Source organism: Scyliorhinus canicula, chromosome 19 (genome assembly GCF_902713615.1).
Source record: "Scyliorhinus canicula chromosome 19, sScyCan1.1, whole genome shotgun sequence".
Lineage (NCBI taxonomy): Eukaryota > Metazoa > Chordata > Chondrichthyes > Carcharhiniformes > Scyliorhinidae > Scyliorhinus > Scyliorhinus canicula.
In genome coordinates this window covers 727,370-738,368 of record NC_052164.1, presented here as the reverse complement: position 1 = coordinate 738,368, position 10,999 = coordinate 727,370, and the positions used below count along the sequence as shown (strand labels likewise).

The 10,999-nt window shown below is 56.7% G+C and overlaps 1 protein-coding gene across 7 annotated transcripts in view; it reads left to right on the top strand.

Moving 5' to 3' along the window:
- Positions 1-275: 275 nt before the first annotated feature.
- The window catches only part of LOC119954064 (histone-lysine N-methyltransferase EZH2-like), a 43,495-nt gene continuing 32,771 nt past the window's right edge, over positions 276-10,999 (top strand). For 2 of the 7 annotated variants that reach the window (XM_038778878.1, XM_038778876.1), the window contains exons 1-6: positions 279-732; positions 3,934-4,036; positions 4,725-4,888; positions 8,686-8,777; positions 10,143-10,338; positions 10,452-10,768. In XM_038778878.1, coding sequence (XP_038634806.1) covers positions 558-732; positions 3,934-4,036; positions 4,725-4,888; positions 8,686-8,777; positions 10,143-10,338; positions 10,452-10,768 — 1,047 coding nt within the window. In that variant the 5' untranslated portion in view covers positions 279-557. Of the gene's footprint in view, positions 733-3,933; positions 4,037-4,724; positions 4,889-8,685; positions 8,778-10,142; positions 10,339-10,451; positions 10,769-10,999 lie in introns of all 7 variants that reach the window. The other 5 variants (XM_038778873.1, XR_005458160.1, XM_038778877.1 and 2 more) reach the window with 5 other exon arrangements.

Below are 10,999 nucleotides of genomic sequence, written 5' to 3'. Positions count from 1 at the left end.
AGAGAGGGAGTGAGAGAGCAAGAGAGAGGGAGAAAGAGAGGGAGAGACAGAGACAAAGAGTGACAGAGAGAGAGAGAGACAGAGAGAGAGACAGTGAGAGAGAGACTGAGAGAGAGACAGTGAGAGAGAGACACAGAGAGAGAGACACACAGAGAGAGAGACAGAGAGAGAGATAGAAAGAGAGACAGAGAGAGGGAGTGAGAGAGCAAGAGAGAGGGAGACAGAGAGAGAGAGACAGAGACAAAGAGTGACAGAGACAAAGAGTGACAGAGAGAGAGACAGAGAGAGATTGGGTGAGAAAATGAGATAGGGAATGAGTGAGAGAGAGGGGGAGTGAATTGGATGAAAAATCTGAGGGTATGATTGTGGAAGATTGTTGGAAAGAAGCAAAGGGTTTTGAGTTCCCCGTGAGTCACTAATGGAAGTGCTGAAATATTGTTAGTGATTCTCATGATGTTGCAATATTTCCGAGCAGGTAACCACGGGGTGTGGAGTCCAACAGCACTGTGGATATCCCGTTGCCAGATGTGTGTATATTTGCTGAGCAGATAGAATTAATGCTTCATTGTTTTGCAGAGTGTGATTTTATCAATGATGAGATATTCACTGCGCTTGTCCGCTGTCTCAATCGGGAATCAGATGATGAAGCTAAGCTAGTGGCTCGGAACAGCAGCCAAAATATTAAACGAGGACAGGATGAATCCCATTCTAGTAATCAGGCCATTGCGGATGGTAAGTCTGTACACTGACCCCTCCTGATGGGAGTTTGTTTAATTCATTGTTCGGATGTTGGTATTGCAGTCAAAGCTGACGTATGTTGTATATTCCTAATTGCCCTTGAGGAGGTGGTGGTGAGCTGTCTTCTTGAACCGCTGCAGTCAATATGGTGTCGGTACATCCACTGTGCTGTTAGGGAGGGACACCCACAGGGCTGTTAGGGAGAGACACCCACAGGGCTGTTAGGGACACCCACAGGGCTGTTAGGGAGAGACACCCACAGGGCTGTTAGGGAGGGACACCCACAGGGCTGTTAGGGACACCCACAGGGCTGTTAGGGAGACCCACAGGGCTGTTAGGGAGGGAGACCCACAGGGCTGTTAGGGAGAGACACCCACAGGGCTGTTAGGGAGAGACACCCACAGGGCTGTTAGGGAGAGACACCCACAGGGCTGTTAGGGAGAGACACCCACAGGGCTGTTAGGGAGAGACACCCACAGGGCTGTTAGGGAGAGACACCCACAGGGCTGTTAGGGAGAGACACCCACAGGGCTGTTAGGGAGAGACACCCACAGGGCTGTTAGGGACACCCACAGGGCTGTTAGGGACACCCACAGGGCTGTTAGGGACACCCACAGGGCTGTTAGGGAGGGACACCCACAGGGCTGTTAGGGACACCCACAGGGCTGTTAGGGACACCCACAGGGCTGTTAGGGAGAGACACCCACAGGGCTGTTAGGGACACCCACAGGGCTGTTAGGGAGGGACACCCACAGGGCTGTTAGGGACACCCACAGGGCTGTTAGGGACACCCACAGGGCTGTTAGGGAGGGACACCCACAGGGCTGTTAGGGAGACCCACAGGGCTGTTAGGGAGGGACACCCACAGGGCTGTTAGGGAGAGACACCCACAGGGCTGTTAGGGAGACCCCACAGGGCTGTTAGGGACACCCACAGGGCTGTTAGGGACACCCACAGGGCTGTTAGGGACACCCACAGGGCTGTTAGGGACACCAACAGGGCTGTTAGGGAGGGAGACCCACAGGGCTGTTAGGGACACCCACAGGGCTGTTAGGGACACCCACAGGGCTGTTAGGGAGGGACACCCACAGGGCTGTTAGGGACACCCACAGGGCTGTTAGGGAGGGACACCCACAGGGCTGTTAGGGACACCAACAGGGCTGTTAGGGACACCCACAGGGCTGTTAGGGAGGGATACCCACAGGGCTGTTAGGGAGAGACACCCACAGGGCTGTTAGGGAGGGACACCCACAGGGCTGTTAGGGAGAGACACCCACAGGGCTGTTAGGGAGGGACACCCACAGGGCTGTTAGGGAGGGACACCCACAGGGCTGTTAGGGAGAGACACCCACAGGGCTGTTAGAGAGGGACACCCACAGGGCTGTTAGGGACACCCACAGGGCTGTTAGGGACACCCACAGGGCTGTTAGGGAGGGACACCCACAGGGCTGTTAGGGAGGGAGACCCACAGGGCTGTTAGGGAGAGACACCCACAGGGCTGTTAGGGAGGGACACCCACAGGGCTGTTAGGGACACCCACAGGGCTGTTAGGGACACCCACAGGGCTGTTAGGGAGAGACACCCACAGGGCTGTTAGGGACACCCACAGGGCTGTTAGGGAGAGACACCCACAGGGCTGTTAGGGACACCCACAGGGCTGTTAGGGAGAGACACCCACAGGGCTGTTAGGGAGAGACACCCACAGGGCTGTTAGAGACACCCACAGGGCTGTTAGGGAGAGACACCCACACGGCTGTTAGGGAGAGACACCCACAGGGCTGTTAGGGACACCCACAGGGCTGTTAGAGACACCCACAGGGCTGTTAGGGAGGGACACCCACAGGGCTGTTAGGGACACCCACAGGGCTGTTAGGGACACCCACAGGGCTGTTAGGGAGGGACACCCACAGGGCTGTTAGGGAGGGAGTTGCAGGACGCTGACCCAATGAAGGAGCGGTTGGTTTTTGTGTGAAGTTAATGCAGAGCTGCTTGCCCCCCACCAGAGACGGGGAAGGGCTGTGTTAGCAAATTGCATTGAACAGCTGGTTTTCGTGATGAGGCAGGTCACTCAGCTCGTCATTATTGAATTGCTGTTTGTGGAATTTGCTATGTCCAATTGGCTCCCACGTTTCCTACATTTGAACAGTGTTTATACACAGAAGCGTCTCATTGTCTGTGAAGTGCTTTGTGTTGTGAAAGGTGATATATAAATGCAAATCTACATTGATCCTGCCTTTGGTTCAGGTATTCAGTCTGACAGGGTGACCAGAATGTTTTAACCCAATCGGCTGGATTGATATTTCCACAGGGAGGGAGTTCATGAGGGAGAAGAATCCAGAAACCACAGACGTCAAGAGTCTGACAAAGTTAATGGGATGACCTTCTCATCATTTTCCTGACTGCTTTGGCAGCTGGTTATAATTGGCAGATTGCCTGTGATGGTTCACAAGGCAGGATTCAGCTGGGGGAGAAAGGTTTAGATGGTAGTCAGCGGGTGTGTGGGGGTGGAGACGAGGGTCTCTGGGGCTGCTAATTGGGGTCCAAAGGGATTAGGGGTTCAGCTAATCGCACTGGAGAGAGGGCGGCACGGTAGCACTGTGGTTAGCACTGCTGCCTCACGGCGCTGAGGTCCCAGGTTCGATCCCGGCTCTGGGTCACTGTCCGTGTGGAGTTTGCACATTCTCCCCGTGTCTGCGTGGGTTTCGCCCCCACAACCCAAAGATGTTCAGCGTGAGTGGATTGGCCACGCTAAATTGCCCCTTAATTGGAAAAATTAAATAAAAAATTCAGAATGGGGAGAGGCCAAAGGTGAGTTTCAGGGATTTGGGAAGCATTCATCTCTCCGCGATCTGACACAGCTGGAAAGGGCATTTCCCTGAAACCCACCACCAGTCCCAGTTTCACTCCCAGATTTCCTGAATCCTGGAATCCCATTAAATTTAAAGCAGACTTTCAATTGGATTGTGGGAGTGGATTACAATATTATAATACTTGTCCACCATTAAGTTGTAGTCAGACTTTGGAAAGACCCCCACCTGACCCATTGTGGGGGTCGCGGGGGGGGGGGGAGGATTTTATTCTGATTCTGTGTATACAGCCTGTGATCTACAGAATAATTAAAATTCATTGGTTGAGATTCTGGGCTGTGAGGGCCTGTGCCAGTTCCTGTAACCCTGGCCTAACTAAATATTCCAGATTCCGGGGAGATGCCAAACCCGAGGCTTCCACCTGACAAGATCTTCAGAGCCATTGCCATGATGTTTCCAGACAGGAGCTCCTCGAAGGAACTGAGAGAGAAGTGAGAACCCGGATTCCTCCCCTCGTTCTCCCTCCCTTCATTTCCTCCTCCGTTCAATCCCTCTCCCCTCGTTCCCCCTCCTTGATCCTCCTCGTGTTCTTTCCCTCTTTTCCTCCTCCTTGTCCCTCGGCCCTCGTTCCCATTCTCTTTTATCTCTCTCCTTCTGCGCGCTGTCCCCTTGTGCCCCCCATTTCCCCCTCTCTTCCTCATTTCCCCCATCAGTTTCCCTTCACTCTGTTCCCCCTCCCTTCCATTCACCCTCGACTCGTTTCCCCCTCGGTTTGCCCCTCCCCTTAATTTCCCCTCCCCTTGGTTGCCTCACCTCTCCTGTCCCTCCTCTTGTTCCCCCTCCTCTTTCTCTCCTCCCTCTGTCCCCCCTCCCCTCGAGGTCCCCCTCCCCTCGAGGTCCCCCTCCCCTCAAGGTCCCCCCTTCCCTCGAAGTCCTCCCTCCCCTCGATGTCCCCCCTCCCCTCATTCACTGCTCTATCCTGGTCCCCCTCCTTTGTGGCCCCCTCCCCTCGTTCCCTCTCCCCTTGTTGCCTCTCCACTTTCTCCCCTCCCCTCGAGGTTCCCCGCCCCTCGAGGAGCCCCCTCCCCTCGTTCCCTCTCCCCTTGTTGCCCCTCCACTCCGGGTTGCCAGGTTTTGGGGCTGTGATGGCTGGTGACATTCGCTCTGCCTGTTTTCCAGGTACTGGGAGCTGACTAAACTCTGTGATCCCTCCGCAATGCCCCCTGAGTGCACTCCAAACATTGATGGACCAAATGCCAAGTCTGTGCAGCGGAAGCAGTCTCTACATTCCTTCCACACCCTCTTCTGCAGACGTTGCTTCAAGTATGACTGTTTCTTGCACCGTGAGTACCGAGTGTTCTATAATTCCTGTTTGTCCACCTTCCGTCTCCCTGGAGACGGGGTCCCGCTGTCTGTCACCTTCGGAATAGGGGCTGAGGGGAAGGAGCTGTGGGGGAGGGGCTGAGGGGGTAGGGGCTGAGGGGGTAGGGGCTGAGGGGGTAGGGGCTGAGGGGGTAGGGGCTGAGGGGGTAGGGGCTGAGGGGTAGGGGCTGAGGGGTAGGGGCTGAGGGGTAGGGGCTGAGGGGTAGGGGCTGAGTGGGTAGGGGCTGAGGGGTAGGGGCTGGGGGGTAGGGGCTGAGGGGTAGGGGCTGAGTGGGTAGGGGCTGAGTGGGTAGGGGCTGAGGGGTAGGGGCTGAGGGGGTAGGGGCTGAGGGGGTAGGGGCTCGGGGGGTAGGGGCTGAGGGGTAGGAGCTGAGGGGGTAGGGGCTGAGGGGGTAGGGGCTGAGGGGGTAGGGGCTGAGGGGTAGGGGCTGAGGGGCTAGGGGCTGAGGGGTAGGAGCTGAGGGGGTAGGGGCTGAGGGGGTAGGGGCTGAGGGGTAGGGGCTGGGGGGTAGGGGCTGAGGGGGTAGGGGCTGAGGGGGTAGGGGCTGAGGGGTAGGGGCTGGGGGGTAGGGGCTGGGGGGGTAGGGGCTGAGGGGGTAGGGGGAGGGGTAGGGGCTGGGGGGTAGGGGCTGAGGGGGTAAGGGCTGAGGGGGGTTAGCGGGAGGGGCTGAGGGGTAGGGGCTGAGGGGAGGGGGTAGGTGCTGAGGGGGTAGGGGGCAGGGGGAGGGGGTAGGGGAGGGGATAGGGGCTGAGGGGGGTAGGGGCTGTGGGGTAGGAGGGAGGGGGTGGGGGGAGGGGGTAGGGGCTGGGGGGTACGGGCTGGGGGGGAGGGGGAGGGGGGGAGTGGCCTGAGGGGAGGTCGGGGATGGGGGAGGGCTGAGGGGGTTAGGGCTGAGGGGGGAGGGCTGAGGGGGGTAGGTGTGAGGGGGTAGGAGCTGGGGGTAGGGCTGAGGGGGGAGGGGGAGGGGCTGGGGGGTAGGGGCTGAGGGGGTAGGGGCTGGGGGGTAGGTGCTGGGGGGTAGGGGCTGAGGGGTAGGAGCTGAGGGGGTAGGGGCTGAGGGGGTAGGGGCTGAGAGGGTAGCGGCTGAGGGGGTAGGGGCTGGGGGGAGAGGCTGAGGGGGTAGGGGCTGAGGGGGTAGGGGGAGGGGGGAGCGGGTAGGAGGGAGGGGGGTAGGGGGAGGGGGGTAGGGGCTGAGGGGGTAGGGGGGAGGGGGTAGGGGCTGAGGGGGAGAGGGGGGAGGGGGGTAGGGGCTGAGGGGGTAGGGGGAGGGGGGTAGGGGCTGAGGGGGTAGGGGGAGCGGGGTAGGAGGGAGGGGGTAGGGGCTGAGGGGGTAGGAGGGAGGGGGTAGGGGCTGAGGGGGGAGGGGATATGGGCTGAGGGGTAGGGGGTAGGGGGTAGGGGAAGGGGGGAGGGGTCGGGGCTGGGGGGGGAGGGGATATGGGCTGAGGGGTAGGGGCTGAGGGGGAAGGGGGGAGGGGGTCGGGGCTGGGGGGGTAGGGGCTGAGGGGGGGGGGGGGGGGGGTAGGGGCCGGAGCAGCAGCTGTCAATTAAACTATTAATGAACTGGGAAGAACACAAATGGAAACAGGAAAATATTGTAGAGAAATAAATTATCCAGCATCGAAACTCTTTGTTCCCTTGTCCTTTCCCTGCCCACGAAGAATTTAATTTTATCAATCTTCACACGCACAATGTTTTCCGTGGGGAATAGTGTGGAAGTGATGGAAGGATTCCTGAGCTAATTATTAGTCCTTTGAACCACATTAGCGATTCTCTCTCCAAGGCCAACCAGTCCTGCTGTAACCCAGTCTGCCACAAATCCTCCATCCAACACCCTTACCCACCACTTTGCCACTCTGGGCCAACACAGACCTCCCTTGGCTCAGTCACAACCAGGGATGATGGCAAATGGAATCCATTTTCTGTGTAAACATGCCTGGCAAGTGTGTAAATGTATGCCTTTGTTTTTGTTGTGTGAGTGTGAGTATGAGTATGAGTGTGAGTGTGAGTGTGAGTGTGTGTGAGTGTGTGAGTGCGTGAGTGTGTGAGTGTGTGTGAGTGTGTGTGTGTGTGTGTGTGTGTGTGAGTGTGTGTGTGTGAGTGTGAGTGAGTGTGTGTGTGTGAGTGTGTGAGTGAGTGTGTGTGAGTGTGAGTGAGTGTGTGAGTGTGTGAGTGTGAGTGTGTGAGTGTGTGAGTGTGTGAGTGTGTGAGTGTGTGTGTGTGTGTGTGAGTGTGCGTGTATGAGTGTGTGTGTGTGAGTGTGAGTGTGAGTGTGTGAGTGTGTGTGTGTGTGTGTGTGTGTGCTGCTATTGTGACTAGAACGTGGTGGCACTGTCAATGGAGTGCATCATTACAAAGAGTAAAAATTAGAAATGTGGTGAGAGGGGAATGTGATACCGAGGGGTTAGGGTGGGGGGCAGCTGATGCTTTTTGTCCTCAGTATTTGTTGGGGTTTATACAAGTTTCAGACAAGGGCAGCACGGTGGCGCAGTGGTTAGCACTGGGACTGCGGCACTGAGGACCTGGGTTCGAATCCCGGCCCCTGGGTCACTGTCCGTGTGGAGTTTGCACATTCTCCCCATATCTGCGTGGGTCTCACTCCCACAGCCCAAAGATGTGCAGGTTAGGTGGATTGGCCACTCTAAATTGTTCTTTAATTGGAAAAGAATAATTGGGTACTCTAAATTTTTTAAAAAATTGTTTTTAGCCAAGCACTTAGAGAAAAATTCAAGGTAAATCTTGTTTACCAATTTATTGGAGTTCTTTGACGAAGTAACCGGTGCTGTAAATAAAGGGGAACCGGTGGATAGACTTAGGGCGAGATTCTCCGCAAATGCAGAGAATCGTAAAGGCTGCCGTGGGACAGGCCGTGACCCACGGCAGCCTTCACGCCCACTTCCAGGGCCGATTCTCCCCCCCCCCCGGGCGGAGCTAGGAGTGTGGCCCCGTGCATCATGGTGGCGCGTCCTTGACGACGGTCGTCAAGGCCGCACGCCACGTGTCACGTCGGCTGACGCAGCCGATGACGTCAGCCGCACATGCGCGGTTCCCGTCTTTTCCCTCAGCCGCCCCGCTTGATCTTGCCGGGCTTTGAACGCAGGCCCGACGATCGGTGGGCACCAATCGCGGGCTTGTCCCCTCCGGAGCACAGTCGCGGTGCTCCCGCCCCAATCGGGACCCTGGATGCCCCAAACGGGCATCTGGTGCCCATTTCACGACGGCAGCGAGCAGGTGTGTTTGCTGCCGTGTTGAAACGGGCGTGAAGGCCCGTCTGCTCAGCCCATCGGCCTCGGAGAATCGCCACTCGCCGTAAAAAACGGCGAGCAGCGATTCGTGGGGTGGGTCGGGCGGGGGGGGGGGGGGGAGGGAGGGGGGAGGGGGGGAGAATAGCGGGAGGGCGTGAAAAATGTCAGGAGGCCCTCCCGCTATTCTCCCACCCGGCATGGGGGGCGGAGAATCGTGCCCTTAGATTTTTAGAAGGCATTTGATAAAGTTGCCATCATTGAGGATGGGGATATTTGTGGAGCCGCCTCCTCCAGTGAGTTGTTTAATTGTCCAACACCATTCACGGCTGGATGTGGCAGGACTGCAGAGCTTAGATCAGATCCTTTTGTGATATGACTGCTGTGTCTATCACAGGGCTGCTCCCACGGTTTAGTTACCGGTATGAGTGCATTGTCAGTCTGTGTGATTGTCTATTGTACAGGGCCTGTGCTCAATGCTGGATTTGTTACAACTTGGTTCCTCATTTTGCAGCTTTTCATGCAACACCAAATATGTATAAACGGAAAAATAAAGAGATATTGGTGGAAACAACACCCTGCGGCACAGACTGCTTCATGCTGCTGGTGAGCAAACATTTTATTTTATACACTGGGAGTTCCTCTGAGCAAATACAATGTCACTGTCCATTCTTTCAGGTTTATGGAGCCGCTCACTCCATGGCTACAGGTGGTGTAGTCCCACCCAGTCTGTCAGTGTTTTGGGGTTCATTATTTGACAAGGGTGGAGGAGGGGCAAGGTGCACAGGAAAGATGGGGAGGGGAGTGAAGGAAAGAGAGGAGGAAGGGGAGGGGAATGAAGGAGTGAAAAGAAAAAGGAGAAAGCTGAGGAGAGGGGGGAGGAGGAGGGGGTAGGAAATGAAAATGAAATGAAAATTGCTTATTGTTACGAGTAGGCTTCAATGAAGTTACTGTAAAAAGCCCCTAGTCACCACATTCCAGCACCTGTTCGGGGAGGCTGCTACGGGAATCGAACCGTGCTGCTGGCCTGCTTGGTCTGCTTTCAAAGCCAGCGATTTAGCCCAGTGTGCTAAACAGACCCTGCTAGAGGAGGAGGGGGAGGAGGAGGGGGTAGGAGGAGGAGAGGGGGAGGAGGAAAAGGTGTAAAGAGGGGGGAGGAGGAAGGGGTAGGAGGAGGGGGGAGGAGGAAAAGGTGAGAAGAGGGGGGAGGAGGAGAGGGGGAGGAGGAAAAGGTGAGAAGAGGGGGAGGCGGAGAGGGGGAGGAGGGGGTAGGAGGAGGAGGAGGGGGTAGGAGGAGGAGAGGGGGAGGAGGAGAGGGGGAGCAAGGGGTAGGAGGAGGAAGGGGGAGGAGGGGGGTAGGAGGAGAGGGGGAGGAGGAGAGGGGGGAGGAGGAGAGGGGGAGGAGGAGGGGGTAGGAGGCGAGGAGGAGGAGAGGGGGTAGGAGGAGGGGGAGGAGGAGAGGGGGAGGAGGAGAGGGGGAGGAGGAGGGGGTAGGAGGAGAGGGGGAGGAGGAGGGGGTAGGAGGAGAGGGGGAGGAGGAGGGGGGAGGAGGAGGGGGGAGGAGGAGAGGGGAGGAGGAGAGGGGAGGAGGAGAGGGGAAGGAGGAGAGGGGGAGGAGGAGAGGGGAGGAGGAGAGGGTAGGAGGAGAGGGGGAGGAGGAGAGGGGGAGGAGGAGGGGGTTGGAGGAGAGGGGGAGGAGGAGAGGGGGAGGAGGGGGAGGAGGAGAGGGGAGGAGGAGAGGGGGAGGAGGGGGAGGAGGAGAGGGGGAGGAGGAGAGGGGGAGGAGGAGAGGGGGGAGGATAGGTTGGAGAGAAGGGAGGGGGGCAGGAGAATGAGGCAGAGGGGCGTTTCAGGGAGGTATTAATACTGAAGCCATCTCTCTCCTGTTGGGTTTGCTGAGTTGCTGCCTGGTTATGATGTGGAGTTTGTGGTCGATAATGATCCTGATTTCTTCCCTATTCTTGGACTCAGGATGGAGCCAAGGAGTTTTCTGCCTCTCTATCCACCATTCAAAATAAAACACGAGCAAAACGAACCGCAGGACGGCGCAGAAAACATCACCATAGTAACTGGGGCCAGACCAGCGCCTCCTCCATTGCAGTCAGTGAGATGAAAGATGGTGACAGTGATCGGGAATGCAGTGGCGAAAACTCCCAGAGCTTTTCAGGTAGGTCATAAACCAAACCTCCCACCCCCCCATTCACCCTCCCCCCAGGATCTAAACCCAGTGAACCCCTCCATCAGTTCCACACAGTAACTCAATCAGTGTTTGTGTTCCAGATTTGTCAGAGGGAAGTTCCCGGAGTCAAACACCAGTCAAACTGAAGCCAATGGCTGGACAGTGTGAGCCAGATGATGTCTGTGACGGGCAGAGCGAGACCCCTGGGCAAAGCGAGACCCCCTGGCAGAGCGAGACTCCTGGGCAAAGCGAGACCCCCTGGCAGAGCGAGGATCCTGAATTGGATGAGCACAGTGCAATCCCAGAGCATGTGACCTGGATCAGCGCCGAGGAATCACTGTTCCGGGTCTTGCATGGAACATATTTCAACAACTTCTGTGCCATTGCTAAACTGATCAAAACCAAGTGTTGCAGACAGGTGGGCAGAGTGTTTCCACAACAGTTACTGAGCTTTAATACACAGCGTGAATGTTACGCCAGTTGAGAATTTAGTGTAGAGGGGAAGATGCTACTTTTAATACAGGTGATAGTTTGTGAAATTTACTTGAGACAATAAGCATTTAAAATTCTGTGTTTTTGTTAAAACAGACAAAAACGTATTAATAACTAATCCAGGTTAAGATGTGTTAGAGCAAGTGATGTGTCTCGA